This window comes from Electrona antarctica (genome assembly GCF_951216825.1).
Source record: "Electrona antarctica genome assembly, chromosome: 7".
In the NCBI taxonomy this organism is placed as follows: Eukaryota; Metazoa; Chordata; class Actinopteri; order Myctophiformes; family Myctophidae; genus Electrona; species Electrona antarctica.
The window spans coordinates 6,347,324-6,374,804 of NC_136812.1; the positions used below are offsets into that span (position 1 = coordinate 6,347,324).

General features: G+C 45.2%; 1 protein-coding gene across 2 annotated transcripts in view; it reads right to left on the minus strand.

Annotated features, from left to right (window-relative positions):
• Window positions 1–2,867: 2,867 nt before the first annotated feature.
• The window catches only part of nlgn1 (neuroligin 1), a gene marked incomplete at its 3' end in the record, with an annotated part of 342,115 nt that continues 317,501 nt past the window's right edge, over window positions 2,868–27,481 (minus strand). Inside the window, exons 4-10 of one of the 2 annotated variants that reach the window (XM_079506030.1) lie at window positions 21,837–22,049; window positions 19,572–19,838; window positions 18,610–18,971; window positions 10,788–10,948; window positions 7,672–7,828; window positions 6,783–6,860; window positions 2,868–3,479 (exon numbers count right to left, since the gene is read on the minus strand). In XM_079506030.1, the coding sequence (XP_079362156.1) occupies window positions 2,868–3,479; window positions 6,783–6,860; window positions 7,672–7,828; window positions 10,788–10,948; window positions 18,610–18,971; window positions 19,572–19,838; window positions 21,837–22,049 (1,850 nt within the window). The remainder of the gene's footprint in view (window positions 3,480–6,782; window positions 6,861–7,671; window positions 7,829–10,787; window positions 10,949–18,609; window positions 18,972–19,571; window positions 19,839–21,836; window positions 22,050–27,481) is intronic. The other variant, XM_079506031.1, reaches the window with a different exon arrangement.

Sequence of the window (27,481 nt, forward strand, 5' to 3'; positions counted from 1 at the left end):
TGACTGCACAGTGCCTGTGAGCGAGCCAAGAGGGGCAGGATGTATTCTCACTACAGAGGGCCCCACACACACACACACACACACACACACACACACATAGGCGCGTCAGTGATGGGAAAACAGGGAGACAAGCATTTCAGCTTACCATGCAGCATTTCAGTGTGAGCAATACAGATTCCTATATCTGAGACCAATAGCCTTGCCATCAGGGGTATACCTCTCACTGTCTGTTTGAAGAACACCATTTTACCCTGTGGTGACTCCCATCTCTTAAAGCGACTGGGTACGGATGCAGTTTGCTGCTGCTGCTACTGTATGTGACACGTTCACACTCTGGCAGACAACCGCGATAGCTAGTGAAGGGGAGGTTGCGCCCGGACACTGCCGAGGCTTGCCGTGTACTTTGCTGAGGGAGCTACACTGACCTATAAAGACTGGAGCGACACAGTCATCGCAGACGGTATACGCCAGAAGGCACACCAGTCTTGCATAAGATGTGCGACAGAGGGTAGACAGAGTGTGGTGGACATGAGGGTAACCATGCCAATGAATAGCCCAGTACTTACTAAGAGTACGATAAAGAGACGATAATCTATGGTATAAAAACAGAAAGCAACATAAGGAAATGGGTAGTTTGTATGTGTACGGTAAGGAAAGGACGGCTGACTGAATTTCTATCTCTCTTTTGACGACGACATGGCTGGAATCTGAGATTTGACCTACAGTATCAGCTGCTATCTCTCTCCCAACACGGCCATTATCCCTCATGTTCCTGTCCTCTACCAGCGTTTAGGTTGCAGGTTCAACAAGGATACCAGCTCCTCTTAATGCGTTCTGTCAGTGCTTTTAGCCTCGTGGTTGTATTATCAGTTAGTCGTTTATAGGCATTCATCTTTAAACAGCTCTATGGAACTTCACGGCATGGAAGGCTAATAAGGAGAAAGGAAAACCTTGGTAGCCTGGAGGCCCTTCCTTTGCCTCTACTTTCCTGACCTTCAATCTTTCATTCCATGGTTCTTTTGTTTCGTAGCCACGGGCGTCCACTGCTTCTTGGAATTGGTCATACAGACAGAGCACCTCCCAATAAAAGAAACAGAAACAAAACTGAAACGGAAGCAAAAGAAACAGTGCAGATAATTACTTCTATACACCAATGTGGTCTTTGACTAGTAGCAAGAGAGGTGAAAAAAACAAAAAAACAAAAAAAACAAAAAAAACAATAGATAGAATACCAAAGAACATTGATCTCAACTGAAGGTACAATGACTTCCATTGATACGGTGTGATGTGATTTTAACCACTATCAAAAAGTAGTACCAACACACAGAGTACAAAACTAGTCCTTAATATGCCTGCAGCTCCTCCACTCAAGCTATAATATGTTAATGCACGAAATGTTTACCACAGCCCAACCGTTCCTTTGAGTTGTCTGTGACTTTCCCCTCACTCCCAACAGAGCCACACAACAACGATCCACCACCTTGAAGTGCATTTCCCCATATAGTCCTGTGAGGGTTTGGTATTTCCTGTATTTAAGCCAATCAGGAATCCGTGTTCCCTCCGAAACTATTCCAATGCGAGGGGGGAGGGGGGGAGGGGAGGGGAGGGGGTGAAAATTATTCTTAATAATGACATAATCAGCAGAGCAGCCATCAAGCAGATAAATTGTCATGCGCATCGTGCTAAAAATATCCAGTTATCCATGTTGTCCCCCAGCTCTCTGTGTTGACAGCACTTGTGTGATGATGCTGCAACTGCAGGGAAGCCGGTAGAGTTTGGATCCCACTCTTCCCTCGGTTCAGCCTGCTGGCAAATTTTGCAGTATAGACGCCCCCCGTTTCCCCCCCTAGAGAAGAGGGCTTAAACAGCATCGGTGCTTAGTGTACAGATCTAAATATGTAAATAGGTTCTATACAATAAAATTGTTCCCAATCCCCCCAAACCCAAGAAAAAAAAAAAAAAAAAAAAAAAAGTTCAAAAGTATCTGTGATTTATTTTTTTTCCTCACGAAAAGTCTCCTTTGTGCATACAGGTATTTTTTTTCTTTTCTTGACGTATTCTGTTCTGTCTTTGCTCCTCTCTTGGCCGGTTTTTGTCTTATCTTACATAAAGCCTCCATTTATGAAGTTAGCTTGTGGTTTGTTTGGCATCTAAACGCTCTCGGCTCCTCAGAAGAGTAATCTATGGCCTGACGCCACAGGAAAACAATATGTTTTCTCTCATTTAGAAAGCGCTCCTCTCTTCCCTGCACCTCAGAGGTGTGTCAGCTTCTCCAGGCTGCTTCCAGATGATACTGTCAAGCAGCCATTTGTCCCAAAGGATCCCAAAGGCCATATCTGTCACATGAAAGAAAAAGTGGTGTACCTTGTTTTGTTGCAATACCGGAAACAAAAGATTTGATATATATATATATTCATATTTAAAAAAAAATCCTCATTGGTTTGTCCGTTTCTTTAACTCCATATTTGAAAGATTTTTTTTTGTCATTGTCTTTTCTTTTAGCAATTTTCTTTTTTTTCTTACAAAAGAATAAAACAAAAACATATTTATTCCTTTTTTTTGTCGTTGTTGTTGTCTGGTCCAAGCCCCAACACCCCCCCCCCCCCCCCCCCCCCCATTCTCCCTCCCCCCAAGAAAAAAATCCTTTTACTATATTTCCTCTGGTATTGACAAGGTGGAGCAGAATCCCAGGGTAATTCCACATGTCTGGCAGCTCGAGGCCGGCTTTTCAGCTCACTGTTGCATCGCTGTCTGTTAGCATGTCAGCCGTTATAATAAGTCTCTGCCTTAAACAATAGCATTAGCTCAAAGCGACGGCCGTCCAAGAGTCTTGCCTGTAAATATGGGGGGCTGCGTCCATCATGGGGCTATACCCGGGTGGTGGAGTGTGAGTGTGGATGCGGATGGGGCAGGGTGTTATTCTGCCCGCTGCCGGGGAAGGCGTTGAAGGGGTGTAGCGAGGTCAGCCCGCCCATGGAGCTGGGGATCATGGTGATGGTGTTGGGCGTCATGAGCGGGATGTCGTCCGGCGAGCGCCTCATGGCCAGGGTGTAGTCCGGCGGGCAGGCAGTCCTCAGCACCACGTCGTGGGGATGCATGGGGTCCCCCACCACACCCCGGCAGTCCCGGTCCAGCTCCGAGTGCTGCTTCATCTGCAGGGACATGATCTCCTCCTCCTGCGTGTGCAGCGCCAGGTCGTTGGCCGCGCTGCGCTGCGGGCTGCAGCGCCGGTGCACGTCGTGCCGGCGCTTGTCCTTCTTGTAGTAGAGCGCGGCGAAGGCCAGGATGTTCAGGAAGAGCAGGGAGGCGCCCACGGCGATGGTCACGGACAGCTCCGTGGAGTAGTCCCGCTGGTCCACCAGGTGAGGCTGGTTGAGGCTGTCGTGGGTCTCCGTGGGGAAGGGAGTCGGGTTGTTTGGCCGCTTGGTCACCAGAACCTTGGTCTTAGGGGTGCGGTTGGTGGCCTCCGGGGGCGGCACCTATACAGGAACAACAGGATTAATGACATCATATTAACCTTGGTCTTAGGGGTGCGGTTGGTGGCCTCCGGGGGCGGCACCTATACAGGAACAACAGGATTAATGAACCTTGGTCTTAGGGGTGCGGTTGGTGGCCTCCGGGGGCGGCACCTATACGGGAACAACAGGATTAATGAACCTTGGTCTTAGGGGTGCGGTTGGTGGCCTCCGGGGGCGGCACCTATACGGGAACAACAGGATTAATGAACCTTGGTCTTAGGGGTGCGGTTGGTGGCCTCCGGGGGCGGCACCTATACAGGAACCACAGGATTAATGAACCTTGGTCTTAGGGGTGCGGTTGGTGGCCTCCGGGGGCGGCACCTATACAGGAACAACAGGATTAATGAACCTTGGTCTTAGGGGTGCGGTTGGTGGCCTCCGGGGGCGGCACCTATACAGGAACAACAGGATTAATGAACCTTGGTCTTAGGGGTGCGGTTGGTGGCCTCCGGGGGCGGCACCTATACAGGAACAACAGGATTAATGAACCTTGGTCTTAGGGGTGCGGTTGGTGGCCTCCGGGGGCGGCACCTATACGGGAACAACAGGATTAATGAACCTTGGTCTTAGGGGTGCGGTTGGTGGCCTCCGGGGGCGGCACCTATACAGGAACAACAGGATTAATGAACCTTGGTCTTAGGGGTGCGGTTGGTGGCCTCCGGGGGCGGCACCTATACGGGAACAACAGGATTAATGAACCTTGGTCTTAGGGGTGCGGTTGGTGGCCTCCGGGGGCGGCACCTATACAGGAACCACAGGATTAATGACATCATATTAACCCATTTTGGACTGATGGCGATTACAAAAAATGTCTTCTAAATCCTAATAGTTTTCTGAAAAACCCATGTTTCTATATGTCAGTGGTGCTCAACCTTTTTCATGTCAAGGAAACCTCCATAATTATCTCTATTGGGCCACGGATCCCCCATCTCGGACCCCCATCTGAAAATATGTTGTTTCATCTTCCATGCAGGGACCCCCCAGAAGCTAATATATTAAAAATGTTCGCTCTGAAATATATATATTCAAAGATTTGCACCACATTTTCACGACATTTCAAAAATAGCAGATATACAAGCTCGTAGCGCGCCAGTGGCGCGCTACGAGCTTGTAGATCTGCTATTTTTCAATAGCTAAAGTATAATATAATGTGTAACATAAAGTATAACATAATGTGTAATTAGCAACATAAATCCATTCTGGAGATGTGGACTCTCACCTGCTTTTAGATTACTGTTGTTTTGACATGTACTAATAGAATTGACATGTACTAATAGAATTGTACTAATAGAATTGACATGTACTAATAGAATTGACATGTACATAATAGAATGCAACAGACAATTAGTTTCCTTTGAGCCACATCTTACCATCTATAGAAACATTATGAACCACTGTTTCATGCTACATTTTCACTGTAGCACATTAAATGTATTATTCTAAAAGTTTATCTGTAATTATATAATCAAAGTCATGTAAGTATAAAATTGTCTAACAACCATGTAGGGGATTATTGGGGGGAGGGGAATAATGCATTCTTTAATGATACAGTACATGCACATGCACTGTCTTTGTCTTTGTACTGAAAGTAATCTATAAGAACAAATTAACTGACACAAATTGATTACTTTTGCAATCGTTCCCCAAAACATGAGTGGGCAGAATAGATATGTAGTTTAAAGTTTAGGTAATTAAAATGTATTCGTAGCAGTTTAATAATTGTGAGGCATGTTACGATGTTCACGGTGACTTTCACAGGATCAGTGAGACTATACCGTCAATTTAAATTGCTTTGTGATTATCGGCAAATCAAGCCATTACATTCCAGCATGATCTGATTGTCGTCTACTCTCAGGCCAAGAATATATCTAGCTTAATTGACCTGAGATCAGATTCTAAAAATATCTTCTACATCCTTCGATTTTTCAAAAATAGCAGACCTACAAGCTCGTAGCGCGCCACTCGGTGGCGCGCTATGAGCTTGTAGATCTGCTATTTTTCAATAGCTAAAGCATAACATAATGCTAACACCAAAATGGGTTCCCGCCCAGAATGGGTTAACAAAAACTCTGTTTCCCACCATGCACCTGTAACCCAACATGCTGCGTCGACCTGCGTGTCATGTGATCGGCCGTAGCCAATCGGAAGAAGGAAACACTGGAGTCCTGTTCCTGTATCTGGGACGTTCTAAAAGGCTGTTTTCTCGGAATCTCGGCATCCACGGTGATTGAATATACAACGCGGACGTTCTGGGATCATTCCTGATGTTATGCTGTGTCGAGGTTACAATATTAACACTTCTGCAGAGAAATAGACTGTTTTAGACGGACGGAGTGAGTAATGGCGGATTTGAGAAACGGAAGCTGCAAAAGCTGGGTTGAAAACGCAGAGGTAAAGTGAGTGACGTCAGAGCACAGGCACAGCACAGGCATCAACTCCGCATACGTCACGGTCTATGACTTGGCAACCTTGGCGACCTATACTCAAATGTATATAGATAGTCTGAGAAATATAAATACTGAGAAAAAAATCTCTCTTATTAGGTGATTTACAGTATTTTCAATCTTGTAAGAAAATACTTGTAAGGTGGTTCAACTTCAGATTATTTTGTTGCATCTCCATATTTCAACTGTTAATGTTTTTTGTTTTATCTTTTCTTCCGTAATTAAATGTCCTTACTTTGTCAAGTGTCACACAAAAGCAGCAAAAATAGACGGATGTGTCACGTTGTGAGTTTGTAGATCGGCTATTATTGCTTTTCGTGCTGTTTTATTCTTTAACACAATCAGCGCCGGGATTCCTTCAAAATAGGAGCCCTGGGGTGCCGGAAAGACATGGCCGCTTTTACTCTGAAACCCACCCCCCGGAAACAATCCGGAAAAAAACTGTACAGAATAGTTTGCTTTACTTTGCTAGCTTACATTGCTATCGTTTTAATTTATACGATATATGATCCAAAAAGCATTCATATTTTGAACGAGAGGCGGATGAGGAGCAGAAATGAAGCGCTAGTATATCCATCAGATCAAAACCACGGAGAGCGCCCTGGATTAGGAGAGAGGAGGCATTCTTTCTGAACGTGGTTAAGGGTGTCTGTTGATTTTTATAAACATTTAAGCAATGACAGATTTAACAAGAGAATGTGACTAAATAATAAAGACACTGGATGCATTGGAACATTTATTCCAATGTCATTTCCTGGACAGTGATGTTTTTGGACGGACATACAAGGTTTCCAGCTGACAGTGACGATTTACTACCAACCTTGGTGGTGGTAGGGATGAGCTGTGTGACCTCATTGAGGCTGTGGAGATGAGGGACCAGCTCCAACCACAGGTTGACCTGAGAGGGGAGGGGAGGGGAGGGGAGGGGAGGGGAGGAGAGGAGAGGAGAGGAGAGGAGAGGAGAGGAGAGGAGAGGAGAGGAGAGGAGAGGAGAGGAGAGGAGAGGAGAGGAGAGGAGAGGAGACATAATGATATATGAGAAAGGAAATTAAAGAGAATATGGAAGAACGAAACCCAGAGGTACAGAAATACAGTGATACAATAGAAACAGTATTTCATCTGGGGTGCATACTGTTATGGAATCTTTTGGAGAGCACTTATAACACAGTTAAACAACATAATGAGACAGACACAATTCAGAGTTTCAACGTATTAGAATGTAGTATTCGAATACGGAGCCAGCATTCAAGTGTTGCAATGGAACACCATGTACTGACTCACCACAACTCAGTCAGACTTCAGCTTAAATACATTCCTAGGTGGGTCTTAACACATGAGACCCTTCCCTCAGACCCCAGGTCAAATGTCAGAAAAGATAATAATGGGACAGAAAACAGCTTCTCATAGTTTAGTTTCCCATGAGTGATTTGATCTCCTTAAATGTATAACTTAGTGTATTCCACATTTCCTCGACAATACTCATCTAATGAACTGTTAACTCAAGCCCTATACATTTTTTTTTACATGTAGGCCTACAGTACATGCGCAAAACAGAGACACCAGGGTTAAAGTGGTTTGGGTTGGATAATTATCCAATAAAACCAATAATTCCAATAATTCAATAATTGAATGAAATCCAATAATTGTTTACACAGGCCAGTGCATGCATGCGTGCAAGACACATATTACATAAACATTTGACTGTATACCTTGTTGGCACGATAGTGCTCCTTCACCCGGGGTTTGAGCCCTATGTGGAGGTACAGCTGGTCTTTCTGGTTGTAGCGCGTCCATGCTACCTCCTCGAAGCGATTGGGCTTGGTGTGAATGAACTTGGTGTCCTGGGGCACAGGCTGGTTGGGGTCTCTACACACATAGGAGGACGATAATGACAGAAGAGTTATGTTTAATTTATACTGCACGCACGGTACAAGTCAAAGTCGTACGATTTGTCACACACATTATACCGCAGTGAAATTTGTTCTCCGCATTTGACCCATCTCTTGGAGCGGCGAGCCGCAGCCAAGGAGCGGTGAAGCTGCAGCCGTGCCGCGCTCGGGAATAATTTCATTAGTCGATTTGACCCCGCAATCATCAAAAACAATGGTGTTGTTTGCCAAAGATAACTAATCTACAAGCTCACAACGCATCACACTAGGGGGCACTACAAGCGTGTACAAACAGCTGTTGTTGGCCTAATGTTTGCCCAGAACGACAGACAGGACCAGAATTGGGATGCTCGGGTTCAAAGAAAGAAAGAAAGAAAGAAAGAAAGAAAGACCACTCTGCGTTACATGTACAGTGACATGTGATCAGGAGCAGGAGGAGCTACAGTAGTTATCGAGGCCCGTTCAGACCCAGCGAGCAGCGCCACATTGTCTGAGATGGGCATATGGAGCCAGCCTGAACCCCATCGGGAACACGCTTAACCATTCAAAATGGTGGCATAAATCTCGCAGGTGCATTCCATGTCAATTTAGGGGTTATATATCTGGATCATTAGTGTCTCTGTGTGTCTCCCCTCAGGGCTATAGACTGGGCAGAGCATTATACGCTCTGAAAAAACAATTACCGCCATGGCTATATGCTAAAAGGCAACGTGAGGCATCGAGGGAGGCTAGGGGGGATTTAAATTTTGGCAGTCACTCTTCTTCAGGCCAATGGCATTCATTAACCCATTTCGACCTGGGAACGATTCTACAAAATGTCTTCTGAATCATGAGTTTTCTGAAAAACCCTATATAATGTTTCTATGTCATTGGTTCTCAAACTATTTCATGTCAAGGACCCCCAGAATTATATGAAATTGGCCGCCGACCCCCCATCTGAAAATATGTAGTTCCATCATGGCATGGACCCTCCAGACGCAGTTTTGAGTTAAAAACGTTCGCTCTGAAAGAATATTCAAAGATTTGCGCCACATTTTCACGATTTTTCAAAAATAGCAGACCTACAGTACAAGTTCATAGCGTGGCACTCGGTGCAGCGCTATGAGCTTGTAGATCTGCTATTTTTCAACAGCAAAAGCATAACATAATGCTTAGTTCAAACACCAAAAGGGATTCCCGCCCAAAATGGGTTAACAAAAAAAGAAGAATCTCTTTCCTGACAGGTGGAGTGTCTCTCCATTGACTAGTTGTCATGCCGTCGTAAGGCCCACAGAACACCGGACGCCACTGTGGTCAAATTAACCACTCTTGGTTATCAAATGCAAATTATTTCTGAGCGACCACATATAGCCAAGTGCAATTACCAAATGGTACACTGTAGTACAGTATGTGAGTAATCGACTGGTGATAAATTACAGCTAATATAGTAATTGCAGAGCAGTTACTCACGGAATTTGTTATAATAATCTAGCCATCTCGTCTACGAATGTCGTATTAAGCAGGGCATATAGTTTGATCAATCAATTTAAAGACCTCCATGTGAAAAGGACACTCAATGAATGTCCTTTGTCTATATAGAAGTGTCTATTTGTACGTCTCTAAATGTTTTGATGAATTGAACATGGTGGACCCTATTGGAAACAAGTGTAATGCTTAATTGGGTCGTCCACTCACAGTTAACAGCCTTTGTATTGAGTTTGTGCTTGAAATGTACTGTAATTCTGCAAACTGTTAATACATTTTTCAATCAATCAATCAATCAATCCTTTTCACATTTCATTGAGTGCTGGTGCTTTCTTCTGTTTTCCACTGTAAAGATAAAGGGCGAAATCTTGCTCTTGTTTATCCCTAAACTTATTTGCCATTTTTTACTATTAAAAAAAACAACTTTTAAATTAGTTCAAATAGCCGATCTACAAGGTCCCAACGTGTCCATGTAGATCGGCTAGTTGGACTATTTTAAAATGTATTTCAAAATAGTAAAATATGGCAAATAAATGTAGGGATTATAAGGGTGGCGCAAGATAGGGCCCAAAGTGTCCGTCGAGATGTTTCATCTTAATGGCAGGACAGGCTTGAGTATTCATGGTCTGGTTATTAACAATAGTAGATAATTGTTGGATGAATACACAGTAAAAATAATCCATTTGTTTGAGGAGCGCTATAGCTTTTGAAGATTACGTCACATGGCAGCCCAGTCTATGGCTTTGTTTAGAGCACTTATGACGTAAATCGTTTGCCCACCAAGTCTATGGAGTATAATGTTTGTTTTATGGCACTAAATAACAACGTAAGGCGTCATACATGGCCAATATAAATACATCTACATGATTTAGTTTTTTGCATAATCCACACAAAATGTGTACAGTGTGTATACCAATGATACATATATAATTTGTACACACTGGAGAACATACTGTGTATACACAGCAGGAGCGAGGTGAAATTACCGACCGACATAGTCCCATAGGTCGGTCGGTAAATCCCATAGGTCGGTCGGTCGGGCAAATATGTGACCAGATTTGACTGGGAACCTGCCATCGCACAACCTCCAGCGTTATTTTTTTGTTATTATCCAAAATGAATGAGCACAGGCAGACTCTTCGCATACTAGAGTATGTCTGAAATAAGTGTCAGAGCTGAAATCAACATGTAAATATGAAATAAATGCTTAAACATGTAGCTAGGTGTAATGTTAGAGTCCACAGAAGTGAACCTTTCAAGCCTGTTTTGTCAACTCGCTGTTTTCTGCAAGACATTACTCTATAAGCCATATCTCCAAAACTGGTGGGTCAAACTGAACAACCAATATGTCAATTTGAAGCTCGGATTCCCTGCTTTCATATGACATGAAAAAAACGAAAATTAAAAAAAAATCCAATGGCAGTCCCTCAGTCAAATCTGGTCACATATGTCCTGGTAGTTGCATATCTCACCCCGTCTTGGCGAAGTTGGTCCAGTACGTCATGACCACGGCGCTGAGCATCACGTCGTTCTTGGAGAAGTTGCAGGGGAACAGCTCCGTGGGGCCGATCATCGGCAGGCCGAACACGTACGGGATCTCGTCGCCGTGAGCCGCGTCCGCCCATGGAGGCACCTGTAAGGATCAGCACAGGAGAAGCCAATCACAATCACCTTGTTGTTTTAATGCATTAAGACCTGACAACAGATTCTACAAATGTCTTCTAAATCATGATAGTTTGCTGTTTCTATGTCAGTGGTTCTCAAACTATTTCATGTCAGGGACCCACAGAATTATCTGTACTTGGCCACGGACCCCCATCTGAAAATATGTTGTTCCAGGGAAGCAAATATTTGAGTTAAAAACGTTCGCTCTGAAAGAATATACAGTATATTGAAATGATTTGCACCACATTTTCAAGATTTTTCAAAAATCATAGCAGATCTACAAGCTCGTGAGATGCACTATGAGCTTGTAGCTATTTTTCAACAGCTAAAGTTTAAAATAATGGTTAAAAGCTAGAAGGTGACACAGATGCGTCCTCAGGCCTAAATGCCTTAACAATACGGATGAAAAGAAAACGCAAGGGGCTGTTTTTGGTGCGACTTTTATCATGTCAAGAAGACACGCAAACACACTGGGACATGAAAGAAGCCAAAAAAAACACAACAACAAAGTCTTGTATTTTTCAAGAATGTGAAGCGGAACGAATGTATATGATATATATATATTTTATAGTTTCATGACATTTCTGCTTCGTTATACGGTGCATTAAAGGCAGTCAGTGGTTTTCAAGTCAACCATTTTCATATCAAGGTGCATTATTTATTCGGCATTTGAGCCCCGGACCACCGTTTGATGACATTTAGCCTTGCAGACCCAAAACCTAGACCACCGTTTGATGACATTTAGCCTTGCAGACCCAAAACCTAGACCACCGTTTGATGACATTTAGCCTTACGGACCCAAAACCTAGACCACCGTTTGATGACATTAAGCCTTGCAGACCCAAAACCTAGACTACCGTTTGATGACATTTAGCCTTACGGACCCAAAACCTAGACCACCGTTTGATGACATTTAGCCTTGCGGACCCAAAGCCTAGACCACCGTTTGATGACATTTAGCCTTGCGGACCCAAAACCTAGACCACCGTTTGATGACATTTAGCCTTGCGGACCCAAAACCTAGACCACCGTTTGATGACATTTAGCCTTGCGGACCCAAAACCTAGACCACCGTTTGATGACATTTAGCCTTGCGGACCCAAAGCCTAGACCACCGTTTGATGACATTTAGCCTTGCGGACCCAAAACCTAGACCACCGTTTGATGACATTTAGCCTTGCGGACCCAAAACCTAGACCACCGTTTGATGACATTTAGCCTTGCGGACCCAAAACCTAGACCACCGTTTGATGACATTTAGCCTTGCGGACCCAAAACCTAGACCACCGTTTGATGACATTTAGCCTTGCGGACCCAAAGCCTAGACCACCGTTTGATGACATTTAGCCTTGCGGACCCAAAACCTAGACCACCGTTTGATGACATTTAGCCTTGCGGACCCAAAACCTAGACCACCGTTTGATGACATTTAGCCTTGCGGACCCAAAACCTAGACCACCGTTTGATGACATTTAGCCTTGCGGACCCAAAACCTAGACCACCGTTTGATGACATTTAGCCTTGTGGACCCAAAACCTAGACCACCGGTTGATGACATTTAGCCTTGCGGACCCAAAACCTAGACCACCGTTTGATGACATTTAGCCTTGCGGACCCAAAACCTAGACCACCGTTTGATGACATTTAGCCTTGTGGACCCAAAACCTAGACCACCGGTTGATGGCATTTAGCCTTGAGGACCCAAAACCTAGACCACCGTTTGATGACATTTAGCCTTACGGACCCAAAACCTAGACCACCGTTTGATGACATTTAGCCTCTCGGACCCAAAACCTAGACCACCGTTTGATGACATTTAGCCTCTCGGACCCAAAACCTAGACCACCGTTTGATGACATTTAGCCTCTCGGACCCAAAACCTAGACCACAGTTTGATGACATTTAGCCTTGTGGACCCAAAACCTAGACCACCGTTTGATGACATTTAGCCTTGCAGACCCAAAACCTAGACCACCGTTTGATGACATTTAGCCTCTCGGACCCAAAACCTAGACCACAGTTTGATGACATTTAGCCTTGTGGACCCAAAACCTAGACCACCGTTTGATGACATGTAGCCTTGTGGACCCAAAACCTAAACCACCGTTTGATGACATTTAGCCTCTCGGACCCAAAACCTAAACCACCGTTTGATGACATTTAGCCTCTCGGACCCAAAACCTAGACCACCGTTTGATGACATTTAGCCTCTCGGACCCAAAACCTAGACCACCGTTTGATGACATTTAGCCTCTCGGACCCAAAACCTAAACCACCGTTTGATGACATTTAGCCTCTCGGACCCAAAACCTAGACCACCGTTTGATGACATTTAGCCTCTCGGACCCAAAACCTAGACCACCGTTTGATGACATTTAGCCTTGCGGACCCAAAACCTAGACCACCGTTTGATGACATTTAACCTCTCGGACCCAAAACCTAGACCACCGTTTGATGACATTTAGCCTCTCGGACGCAAAACCTAGACCACCGTTTGATGACATTTAGCCTTGTGGACCCAAAACCTAGACCACCGTTTGATGACATTTAGTCTCTCGGACCCAAAACCTAGACCACCGTTTGATGACATTTAGCCTCTCGGACCCAAAACCTAGACCACCGTTTGATGACATTTAGCCTCTCGGACCCAAAACCTAAACCACCGTTTGATGACATTTAGCCTCTCGGACCCAAAACCTAGACCACCGTTTGATGACATTTAGCCTCTCGGACCCAAAACCTACACCACCGTTTGATGACATTTAGCCTCTCGGACCCAAAACCTAGACCACCGTTTGATGACATGTAGCCTTGCGGACCCAAAACCTAGACCACCGTTTGATGACATTTAGCCTCTCGGACCCAAAACCTAAACCACCGTTTGATGACATTTAGCCTCTCGGACCCAAAACCTAGACCACCGTTTGATGACATTTAGCCTCTCGGACCCAAAACCTAGACCACCGTTTGATGACATTTAGCCTTGCAGACCCAAAACCTAGACCACCGTTTGATGACATTTAGCCTCTCGGACCCAAAACCTAAACCACCGTTTGATGACATTTAGCCTCTCGGACCCAAAACCTAGACCACCGTTTGATGACATTTAGCCTCTCGGACCCAAAACCTACACCACCGTTTGATGACATTTAGCCTTGTGGACCCAAAACCTAGACCACCGTTTGATGACATTTAGCCTCTCGGACCCAAAACCTAGACCACCGTTTGATGACATTTAGCCTCTCGGACCCAAAACCTACACCACCGTTTGATGACATTTAGCCTTGCAGACCCAAAACCTAGACCACCGTTTGATGACATTTAGCCTCTCGGACCCAAAACCTAGACCACCGTTTGATGACATTTAGCCTCTCGGACCCAAAACCTAGACCACCGTTTGATGACATTTAGCCTTGCAGACCCAAAACCTAGACCACCGTTTGATGACATTTAGCCTCTCGGACCCAAAACCTACACCACCGTTTGATGACATTTAGTCTTGCGGACCCAAAACCTACACCACCGTTTGATGACATTTAGCCTCTCGGACCCAAAACCTAAACCACCGTTTGATGACATTTAGTCTTGCGGACCCAAAACCTAAACCACTGTTTGCTGACATTTAGTCTTGCGGACCCAAAACCTAGACCACCGTTTGATGACATTTAGCCTTACGGACCCAAAACCTAGACCACCGTTTGATGACATTTAGCCTTGCGGACCCAAAACCTAGACTACCGTTTGATGACATTTAGCCTCTCGGACCCAAAACCTAGACCACCGTTTGATGACATTTAGCCTTACGGACCCAAAACCTAGACCACCGTTTGATGACATTTAGCCTTGCGGACCCAAAGCCTAGACCACCGTTTGATGACATTTAGCCTTGCTATATTATTTATCAATATAACAATTATTTTCTACATTCTCTAATTGTAGACTTCTCGTAAATTAAGTAATGCAGACGTTTAACACAAATTGAACTCTAGAGACTCGAGAGGGTCCATTTGGTTTCATTTTAGACTATCAAGAGTTAAAGCTCTGTAAGAGTTCTATTTGGTTTTTAAACTGACACTCGCAAGAGTGTCAGTTTGGGCTGTGACCCTTGTAGTAGATATTTATCTACTACAAGGGTCCACTTGGTTACCAACTTTCCATCATTTAGCTGCACGGGGACCACCTGGAACCCTGTCAAGGACCACTGGTTGAAAACCACTGAGTTAACCCATTCTGGGCGGGAACCCCTTTTGGTGTTTTAACTAAGCATTATGTTATACTTAAAATAGCAGACCTACAAGCTCATAGCGCGCCACCGAGTGGCGCGCTACGAGCTTGTAGGTCTGCTATTTTTGAAAAATCGTAAAAATGCAGCACAAATCTTTGAATATATATTCTTTCGGAGCGAACATTTTTTTATTTTTAAAATGGGTTAAGAGGTAGCCTATAGAGAAACTAGGGACAGGAAGAAAGGGAAGTCGTGCAGGCTGTGAGCTTGATGTGAAGATCACAGTGTTCACAGTGTGCACCGCCTCCTGTTGCCAAGGCCCCGAGCGGCAGAGACTTCAGCACGTAGCACGCAACATGTCGTTAGAGGTTAAAATGATGTATTGTTGCTTAACCCATTTAGGCCTGACGTCGAAATTTCAAAAAATACTTTTCAAAATGTTTTGAGTGGTTCTCAATATTTCATGTCAAGGACCCCAAAAATTATATGTAATAGGCCGCCGACCCTCATCTGAAAATATGTTGTTCCAGGGACCTCCCCGGGAAGCAAAGATTTGAGTTAGAAACTCTGAAAGAATTATATATTCAAAGATTTGAGGCACATGTTCACGATTTTTCAAAAATAGCAGACCTACAAGTTCATAGCGCGGCACTCGGTGCCGTGCTATGAACTTGTAGATCTGCTATTTTTCAATAGCTAAAGTATAGCTAAAGTATACATAACATATTGCTTAAAAAACACCAAAAGGGGTTCCCGCCCAAATTGGGTTAAACTAATTATACTTAAAGAAGGAGGGAGCCCAGACTCTAGATTTCTCTCTATTCGCAGGTGGCTGTCTAATTACATTAATTACACTTTAATTACAGGTAGGGCAAGGGTACACGACAATACAATCAATTACCATAAATGTCTGAATATTAACACTGAGATGTGCTTATACAAGTAGAGCCTATTTAGGGCGTCTCTGTTGCGTGGAGCGCACTGTGTCACTCTCTGTTTAACCCGATTTGGGCGGGAACCCCTTTTGGTGTTACCATTATGTTATGCTTTAGCTATTGAAAAATAGCAGATCTACAAGCTCATAGCGCGCCACCGAGTGGCGCGCTACGAGCTTGTAGGTCTGCTATTTTTGAAAAATCGAAGAACGACTGACATAGAAACATAGCTTTTTCAGAAAACTGTCAGGATGTAGAAGACATTTTTAGAATCTGATCTCAGGTCAGAATGGGTTAAAACAAAGAGGCAGCTGTCGTCACAAAGCATTACTCAGAGGGCCAATCCATTAGGCTGCAAGCGGAACACAGGTCAGCAATTTTCTTTTCCGTCTAATCAAACTCTACTCATCATAAAAGGGAGCGCGGTACAATTTAACGTATTATTATTCTGTGTATGGGGAGTGAATCCAACTGTCCACTAGGGCTGTGGATCTTTGGGTGTCCCACGATTCCATTCGATTCCGATTCTTGGGGTCACGATTCGATTCAAAACGATTTTCTATTCAAAATGATTCTCGATTCAATACATAGGATTTCATCACAATCTACTCCAGTCTTGAACTGAAATGACTACAGTGACTTGAAAATGACTGAAGACATGATGTTTACTGTGATTAGGGTGAGTTTACATTTCATATCACAAACACCATGTAGTGAAAACTCCTGTAACTGTAACCAGAAAAAGAAATCTAAAAATCAAATATCGCGATGTTGATTAGTAGTACTAGTACCCATTGTTGTGGACAGACAAGTTGTGGACAAGTTGCAGTCAGTGTTTTACTGTTTGGAGGAGGCAAGATTCATGTACTTATTGGCCAGTTTGTGACACAAAAAAGATTTTGGAACAAATACATAATTCCAGATTTTTGTGTTTTTTCATTTTCGGTTACAGATATCGTGATATATCTTTGCAATATATTGAATATCGCAATATAGAATATCGTGATTTTATTATTATCGAGGGCCTAATATCGCCACAGATATCGTATCGTGAAGCAGGGGTGGGCAACTTAGACGATGGAGGGCCACATTACATACTGTCGTAGCAAAAATAGACGATCTACAAGTTCAAAATTGAAATCCTGAATAATTTTTTGCTGTTTTTCGGATTTTCAGAATCCTGAAAAATTTACATTTTTATTTAATTTCAAAGCCCTTAGTTATGTTAATTTTATGAAATAACAAAGCGGGTCATGTTTCCATGTTTGGAATTGTAACAGCTGAGTTGCCCATGTATGTCGGGAGGTATACCCATATTGTCCCACCCTATACTACCACCCAGTGTGGTTTTTGGCAGCAAATTTAGATTTTAGTTTTAGTCGTAGTCTCTTGAATAGTTTTCCTTTAATTTTAGTCACATTGGAATGTTTTAGTGTTCTAGTTTTAGTCCTAGTTTTTTAGTCGACTAAAACAGTTGATTTAGTGTAACAAAATGTGTTTTGGCGGTTCTTGGTGCAGTCGTAATGACGTCACTTGCTGAAAATACAAGCCCACAACGCGTCGCGCTGCAGCGCGTTGTGAGCTTGTAGATCTGCTATTTTCTGCATGCAACCAAGTGTAAAATGAAGCGCGTCGGCGAGCCGAAGCTGGAGTGCAGGTCGAATTATGTAATTATTATCCGACAACACTGCTATACCATATTATATTATTCATTATTATTGTTATTGCTACTTGTATTTGACTGCATCTCTTTGCCTGTCTATTTTCTTTCTTTCTTTCACCCCCGACACGGTCGAGGCAGATGGCCGCCCACCCTAGAGTCGGGTTCTGCCTGACGTTTCTTCCTAAAAGGGAGTTTTTCGTTACCACTTTCGCAATATTGATGCGTGCTCTGGGTGGATCTTTGTTGGTTTTCTGCTTTATATGTAAAGTGTCTTGAGACAACCACCCACCTGCTCCGTCTGACAGAGGTGGTAGAAGGCGTAGAAGTAAACAACACTGCTAGTCACCCGAGGTGACCGGGCTTTTGCGGCCCGCGCTCCATCGCTCTGGAATGCCCTCCCCTTGGCTCTTAGGCAAGCGGAGACAGTGCCTGCTTTTAAACAGCTTTTAAAAACCCACCTGTATGTCAAGTGTTTTTCCTAATTTCAGTTTTATATGTATGTGTGTATGTATATGTAGACCTATGTGTATATATATATGTATATGTAGATATGCATATATGGATGTGTGTATGTATGTATATATTCATTTATTTATTTATTTGTCTTTCTTTCTATCCTTGATGTGTTTTCATTTGATGTTATGCTTTGTTATTTCTGATGTTCTTGATATTCTTTATGATTGTTGTTTTTAATCCTGTCTGTAAAACACTTAACTTTATGGAAAGGTGCTATATAAATAAAATGCATTCATTCATTCATTCATTCATTCATTCATTCATTCATTCATTCATAGTATACCACCCACCTGCTCCGTCTGACAGTGGTGGTAGAAGGCGTAGAAGTACGTGGGCGAGCCGAAGCTGGAGTGCAGGTCGGCCGTGGCGATGGCCGGCGCCACCCACTGGTGGTCGGTGAACAGCGCCAGCAGGGTCTTGCGGCGCGTCTCGGGGTTGTGCCGGTCGGCCCAGTCGGTGTACATGAACTTGATGGTCTCCCGCAGGATGTCCTTGCCCTCGGGGTAGCCGTACAGGTCGTCCACGAAGCTGGACACGGCGTAGTCGAAGTCGTTGGCCTGCACGCCGTTCTCGCTGTCCACGATCAGCTCCACGAACTTCAGGCCCTCGCCCTGGTTCACGCCCAGCATGATGTCGTAGTTGAGGAACTCGCCTGCATTGCGGGGGAAGGCAATTACAACCACGTTTAAAAAACATTCACTGTGAAAGAATGTATATTCAAAGATTTGCACACGTTTTCACGATAAAAAAGAAATAGCAGATGATCTACAAGCTCGGCAACCTTGTGGTTCCCATCGAGCCACTCTACCGCCGCCAGTAATGTGTAGTGCAGTGGTTCCCAAAGTGGGGTCCGGGGACCCCCAGGGGTCCTTGAGGGAGTTCCAGGGGGTCCCCAGCTAAATGATAGTTTGGAACCAAATGGACCCTTATGGGTCTGTAACTCTGAGAGTGTACAAATGGAACCAAATGGACCCTGACGGGTCCATTTGGTTCCATTTGTACACTCTCAGAGTTAAATTAACATTGATTTTACAGAGATAGAAATGCCATTAAATGGGGGGTCTGTAGACTAATGCATGTCAAACTGGGGGTTCTTGAAATTAATACGGGTTGAGAATCACTGCTAGAGCCGTAAAAATCTTCTCTTATGGAGGGATCCCTGGCATATGTTTTCAAATGGGACAATTAGTGTCATTTTGGGGGTCCTTGACATGACTAGGTTTGGGAACCACCGGTGTGTGGCGTAGTGTACCTTGCTCCATGAGGATCTGAGGGTCGTCCGGGATGACGTCCCCGTCGATGACGGGACCGAAGGCGATGTGGTAGCGCGCCGGCTGGATGTCCTGGTCCACCAGCTCCTTGTAGTGCTTCTTCTGGAGACACTCCACCAGCTCCACAGTGTCCGGCACGTTGCAGCCCACCTTCAGGGCCAGCATGCGCGCGTACTTGGCCGGCTGGAAGCTGACCGCCCAGCTGGACAGGGCCGAGCCGCTCTGGGCGATGGCCCGCTGGAACAGACCTGGACGGAGGGTGGGGAGAGAACGAGAGCAGGTCAGGGACGTGCAGAGAGTTTTATAGAGAGGCAGGGGCTGAAATCCCGTAAGAGGGCACTTTTGGACAAACATTGCGAAAATAGCTGATCTACAAGCTCTCAACGCGTCGCGCTGCGACGCGTTGAGAGCTTGTAGATCGGCTATTTTCGGGGCCGCAAACCCAGCAGTCTTTATTTACTGGAGATGCAGGTGTAACGACATGGATTTCGAAACGAATTAGTTCAAAAGCAAAAGGCAATGTTCCTGAATGCTGCCTTCCGGTATGGCATGGAAAGGAGAGGAGGGCATTTGCATTTCTTCCACCATCAGTAAATGCTGCATTCGTGGTCTGGAGAGGGCAGTTGTTTTACAGATGGGGTAAAAGGGGCAGGGGCTGAAGCCCCCTTTGATGTCTATGTGTGCACGTCCATGGAGCAGGTGATGAGGTCGTATGAGTCACGGAAGAGTTGCAGGGATTATTATTGACTGGAAAGAGTGGGAAGGATTCATCAATTGAACTCTTGAGAGTGTACATGTATAATGTATACCGGTAACAAGGTTTCAAAAGTATAAATTAACACATACACCATTGCGGTGGTGTACAGTATGTGTATTTTAATCACATCAATCAATATTCGGGAAGGAGCTATAGTGGATGAGGGCAATGAAAAGAAAACTTTTAAAAGTTTGACATCACAGGACGGACATTGAGCGTTCACCTCTGTCTCCCTCTCTCTGACACACACACACACACACACACACACACACACACACACACACACACACACACACACACACACACACACACACACACACACACACACACACACACACACACACACACACACACACACACACACACACACACACACACACACACACACACACACACACACACCGCCGAAGGAAGAATAAAAGACGAGCCGTGCAGGGAAGTGGAGATGGAGAAGAATGAAAGTGAAGAAGGGTTATCTCTCTGTTACCAAGGCAACCCGCGTCCTGCCTTTGCTTATGGCGTCTTATACAATAGTACGTGATTCCATAATATGCCATTTCAGTTTGAAGGACTTCATCTGATGGAATGAGCTCTTTCAGGTCGCCATCAGGTCAGTGCAGGGCTTTAATTTTAGACTTCTAAAAATGCCCAGAGATGTTTCTTTTCTTTATCAAGACACTTTGATCGTCTCGATGCTGTAGCCCATTAAAATGTTGAATTGGCTACATTGTAACGCCAGGGCTCCACCGGACGCGTTGCGTCTCCGTCGCGTGCGTCAAAAAACGCACCGGTTCAATTTTAATGCACGTGTCGTGTCTACGTCAACGCAACGCAGCGCGGGCAGTGGAGCCACCCTTCATTGATTAAAAAGGGAACATTCCCTGACGGTGACGGAGACGCGACGCTGACGCGACGCTGACGCGCCCGGTGGAGCCCTGGTGTTAGTGGATTCTGTAACACAGTGTTTCTAAATATTTTTCATGTCGAGGACACCCAAAATGAATACATTGGCCGCAGACCCCCATCTGAAAATATGTTGTGCCAGCTATAGGGACCCCTATACAAGATGTGTTTAGTGGAGTTGTTCAACACTGTCTCCCGTGTACCTTTAGTGGAGTTGTTCACACTTTTTTTGTAACCTGGTGTGATGAACATCACTTACTAAGTTAATGTAAGGAAAACTGAGTTGCAGAGGGCAGACAGGGTAGGGGACGAACGTTTTGAGGTGATGTTCTTCCCCTCTTTTGCACTAGGTATGGTGGTGTGTGGTATTTTAATGTTGTACGGGTCACTGTGTGCCTTTGTTGTCTTGTATTGTGTATTGTATTGTATTGTATTGTATTGTATCTGTATGCTGCAGGACGGGTCCTTGGGGTCCAAGACAAATTTCTCCTTCGGGAGACAAAATAAAGAAACCTTGACCTTGACCTTAACACTTGTCTCTCATGTACCTTTAGTGGAGTTGTTCAACACTATGTCTCTCATGTACCTTTAGTGGAGTTGCTCCAGCGGTTGCCCTCCGAGTAGTGGGACAGCGTGAGGAGGTTGACGCAGGACGCCCCGGCGCCCGAGCCGAACACCGTGATGCGCAGCGGGTCGCCGCCGAACGCGGCGATGTTCTCGCTGGTCCAGCGCAGCGCCTGGATCAGGTCCAGCAGGCCGTAGTTCCCCTTGGCCGCCTGGTCGCCCGTGCTCAGGAACCCTGCAGGAGAAGAAGAACACACATAGAGATATACTGTTATTTATGTCAGGCATGTGACGTGTTGCACATGTATAAACGTCAAAATCACACCGCGTGTGAAGTGAGGGGCGCTCTTGTCGTCATAGCGTCACCGTAACATCATCTCATTCCGGCCAAATCGCAACTTGCGTCTTCACTTTTCTGTCCTCACTTTTTATCCTCAATATGTACTTTGCTCAGCCAATCAAATCATCGCCTTGGTGTACACAACAAACACACAAAGCTGGGCATAGGAGGGGCTAAAAAACTGCCCTCTCCAGACCTTGAATGCTGCATTTATGGTGAAAGAAACGCTCCCCTTTCCATGCCGTGTGTCCAAAGTTTTACGAGCTCTCCCACTGAACTTGAACGCAGCATTTTTGCGTTGAAAGAATTTGTCCTCTGTGTATAAATCCATGCCGTACGTATGCCGCATCTCCAGCAGTTAAAGAGTGCGGGCCGCGCCCCCCAAAACAAGCTGATCTACAGGCTCTCTGTTGCCAAAAGTGCCCTTTTAGGGAATGTCAGCCCCTGCCTGCCTCTCTAACATAATATTCTCTGCACGTCCCTGCATGTGTTACAGTTGGGTGCCACCGATATTGTCCCTTATCATTTGACCCATTTAGGCCTGACCTCAAAAATTAAAAAAATCCTTCTAAATCCTCCAGTTTTCTGAAATAAATATTTTCATGATTTTTCAAAAATAGCAGACCTACAAGCTCGTAGCGCGCCACTCGGTGGCGCCCTATGAGCTTGTAGATCTGCTATTTTTCAATAGCTAAATTATAACATGTTTAAAACAGTTAACCCAAAATGGGTTAACTGTCCTTTTGCGCAGATCACGCAAACCTCAGCAAAAAGAAAAGGACAATATCGATGGCCTCCAACTGTATACTGTATGCAGGTTCCTGGGAAATGGAGTCGACGTGTTCAGAGACGATAAGGACACTGACAGGATTCCTAGAGAACTGACAGGGCACCTGGTTATGATAAAAGCAGCCACAGTCAAACAGAAGAGATTATAGATCATCAAGAAGAAGGGGAGAAGAAGACTGGGTTAGCTACAGTATGCTGCAGTGTTTACTTAGAACTCACAACCGATGGTAACCCCAAATGGACCTTAACCCATTTTGACCTGAGATCAGATTCTAAAAATGTCTTCTACATCCTGACAGTTTTCTGAAAAAGCTATGTTTCTATGTCAGTCGTTCTTCGATTTTTCAAAAATAGCAGACCTACAAGCTCGTAGCGCGCCACACCCGCCCAAAATGGGTTAAGGGGGTTCCAGGTGGTCCCCAGCTAAATGATGTTAACCCCAAACGGACCTTATGGAGAATGGAGAAGAATTGTTATTTTGATCAACGTTTGCCTGTTATCTCTCCTATGGTATACCACATCAATATATACAGCATGGAATTGTGGACAAAATCTTATCCAACGACAACACAATATTCTTGACTTTCTCGTCTGAGTCTAGGCTGAATCTGCATCAAATGGTGGTCCGTGCATGCATGGCTCAAATGCTGAATAAATATTGGGCCTTGATATTAAAAAGAAATGAAAACCACTGCTGTACTGTGTACACTGCAGCATTGCACTGACACTCAGGGTTTTGCCGTGTGGGCACAGGCAGGTAAATTGAACGAGTGGCGTATACCGGTCTCTGCTTTTCTTTAACAAGTTCCAACTAAGTGCCCTTCTGTGAAGCACTTAACCCCTAACTGCTCTGTGAATCTGCTCTGTGGCCAACGGCACTGGCCGGCTTCCAGGTGACAGTGTGTGTGACTATGAACTGTGTGTGTAGCTGGCTGGGCTTCAGAACCCGCCCGGTGTTTAACCCATTTAGGCCTTACGTCGAAATTTAAAAAATGTCTTCAAAATCCTGACAGTTTTCTGAAAAAGCTTATGTCAGTGGTGCTCAATATTTCATGTCAAGGCCCCCAAAAATTATATGTAATTGGCCTCCGCCCCCCATCTGAAAATATGTTGTTCCAGGGACCTCCCCAGAAGCAAAGATTTGAGTTAAAATGTTCACTCTGTAATAATATATATTCAAAGATTTGAGGCACATTTTCATGATTTTTCAAAAATAGCAGCCCTACAAGTTCATAGCGCGGCACTTGGTGCCGCGCTATGAACTTGTAGATCTGCTATTTTTCAATAGCTAAAGCATAACACGATGCTTAAAACACCAAAAAGGGTTCCCGCCCAAAATGGATTAACTAGTGGCGGTGGCTCAGGGGTAGAGTGGGGTAGAGTGGCTGGATGGTAACCTTAAGGTCGCCGGTTCGAACCCGGGGCTCCCCCAGAGTCAGTGTCGAAGTGTCCTTGAGCAAGACACTGAACCCCTAATTGCTCGTGATGTGCTGGTTGGTGCCTTGCATGGTTTCCGCCGCCATCGGTGTATGAATGTGTGTGTGTGTGTGTGTGTGTGTGTGTGAATGGGTGAATGTGTAATGCACATTCTATGTATCTATGCCTTGGATAAAGGCGCTCTATAAATGCACCATTTATATGAACATTATGTATAGCTGGGCTGCAGAACCAGCCCAGTGTGCTGACCAAACTGCCAGGGTGTGCTTGGTCAGCTTATTGTGGCTAGACGACAGACAGCAGAGAGAGGAGGACGCGCACGGACACACGCACGCACACACACACAGTCACACACACACGCACGCATGCACGCAAGCGTACGCACATGCACAAAATAAGATTTAACGAGACGAAAAAAGTAATAAAGAATACATGTAAGAAAAAGTGCATGGGGTTGAAGATAGGACAGGACAGAGAAAAGAGACAAAGGCAACGATGTAATTATGCAAGGAATGCAAGTCCTCAATTATACTCTGCTAACTTCCAGAATAATTCATTTAGGTCCGGAGCGAGGTTAGGAGCGAGGTTAGGAGGGAGGTTAGGAGGGAGGTTAGGAGGGAGGTTAGGAGAGAGGTTAGGAGCGATGTTAGGAGGGAGGTTAGGAGGGAGGTTAGGAGCGAGGTTAGGAGGGAGGTTAGGAGCGAGGTTAGGAGGGAGGTTAGGAGCGAGGTTAGGAGCGAGGTTAGGAGGGAGGTTAGGAGCGAGGTTAGGAGCGAGGTTAGGAGGGAGGTTAGGAGCGAGGTTAGGAGCGAGGTTAGGAGGGAGGTTAGGAGGAGCGAGGTTAGGAGGGAGGTTAGGAGCGAGGTTAGGAGGGAGGTTAGGAGCGAGGTTAGGAGGGAGGTTAGGAGGGAGGTTAGGAGGAGCGAGGTTAGGAGGGAGGTTAGGAGCGAGGTTAGGAGGGAGGTTAGGAGGGAGGTTAGGAGGAGCGAGGTTAGGAGGGAGGTTAGGAGCGAGGTTAGGAGGGAGGTTAGGAGCGAGGTTAGGAGGGAGGTTAGGAGGGAGGTTAGGAGGAGCGAGGTTAGGAGGGAGGTTAGGAGCGAGGTTAGGAGGGAGGTTAGGAGCGAGGTTAGGAGGGAGGTTAGGAGGGAGGTTAGGAGGAGCGAGGTTAGGAGGGAGGTTAGGAGCGAGGTTAGGAGGGAGGTTAGGAGCGAGGTTAGGAGGGAGGTTAGGAGCGAGGTTAGGAGCGAGGTTAGGAGGGAGGTTAGGAGGAGCGAGGTTAGGAGGGAGGTTAGGAGCGAGGTTAGGAGCGAGGTTAGGAGCGAGGTTAGGAGCGAGGTTAGGAGGGAGGTTAGGAGGAGCGAGGTTAGGAGGGAGGTTAGGAGCGAGGTTAGGAGGGAGGTTAGGAGCGAGGTTAGGAGCGAGGTTAGGAGCGAGGTTAGGAGCGAGGTTAGGAGGGAGGTTAGGAGCGAGGTTAGGAGCGAGGTTAGGAGCGAGGTTAGGAGGGAGGTTAGGAGGGAGGTTAGGAGCGAGGTTAGGAGCGTGGTTAGGAGCGAGGTTAGGAGGGAGGTTAGGAGGGAGGTTAGGAGGGAGGTTAGGAGGGAGGTTAGGAGCGAGGTTAGGAGGGAGGTTAGGAGGGAGGTTAGGAGCGAGGTTAGGAGGGAGGTTAGGAGGGAGGTTAGGAGGGAGGTTAGGAGCGAGGTTAGGCAACGCTAACTCCTTGAACTCTGGAGCGGTAGGAGTTCACAATGTTGACCAATGTTGTGTCATTGCGCTGGCAAAATAAATAAATAATAATAATACAAAAAAAAGAAAAAACGCACGGGTAATTACAGTACATCTAATTTATGTCTTTCTGTGTGCCCTGCTTTGGATAGAGAGTTTGACATTTGTAATTTTTCGTGCGTGCGTGCGTGCGTGCGTGCGTGCGTGCGTGCGTGCGTGCGTGCGTACCGCGACCACGTGTGTGTATAGGACAATGTGTCACCGTGGGTAACTCTTTGCTAATTACACTTTAACCCATTTTGGACTGAGGTCGATTAAAAAAAAACCTATGTTTCTGAAAAACCTATGTTTCTATGTGTCAGTGGTGCTCAACCTTTTTCATGTCAAGAAAACCCCCATAATTATCTGAATTTGGCCGAGGACCCCCATCTGAAAATATGTTGTTCCGGGGACCCCCCCATGCAGAAGCAAAGATTTGAGCTAAAAATGCTCTGAAATAATAGATTTGTGCCACATTTTCACAATTTTTCAAAAAATAGCAGACCTACAAGCTCGTAGCGCGGCACTCGGTGCCGCGCTACCAGCTTGTTAGATCTGCTATTTTTTCCAATAACATAAAGTATAACATAATGTTTTAAAACACCAAAAGGGGTTTCCCGCCCAGAATGGATTAATTACAGGTGCCATCTGTGATGACGGTGTGCAGGTGACCACCTGAACCCCAGCATCTCTATTCTGGTCACATCATAATCAGCAAAACATACACTTTGGGCAGAAATTATAGGTGAGCATACATGCGGCAAAAATAGATACAGCTTGCCAGTGGGGTGGGGGATGGGGGGGGGGGGGGGGGGGGCATGAAACAGACTTCCAATCAGATGTGCTTTGGTAGTATGTAAATGTATGTTTTCTTCATGCCAATAAAGCTCCATTGAATTGAATTGGGAGGGGGTTGTGGGGGTTGGGGGGGATTCTTGCCCAAGAGGTGTGACTGGTAGGAAGCAGCCACAGCAGGGGGCCTTGCATATTTACGTTGATACAATTCGGACATCTACATACCCGTAGATTTGCTGATTCCAGGCAGGTAAACAACCGTACTCGACCGTAATTTTACTGGATTTACATGGCCTCTACATTTAGTATATCTGCCCGTAATCCTTGTTTTTTGCACAGTGTTGCAGATCGGCTAAGTACAATTACTTAAGTAATACCTATACTGTATTTGTGCTTTACTTGAGTATTTCCAATAATTGTACTTCTATACTCAACTACATCTCAGATCCAAATATTGTACTTTTACTCCACTACATTATTTTGACAACTTCATAGTTACTTTGTAGATTTCGACATTTATTAGGCTACAAAACATACATTAACAC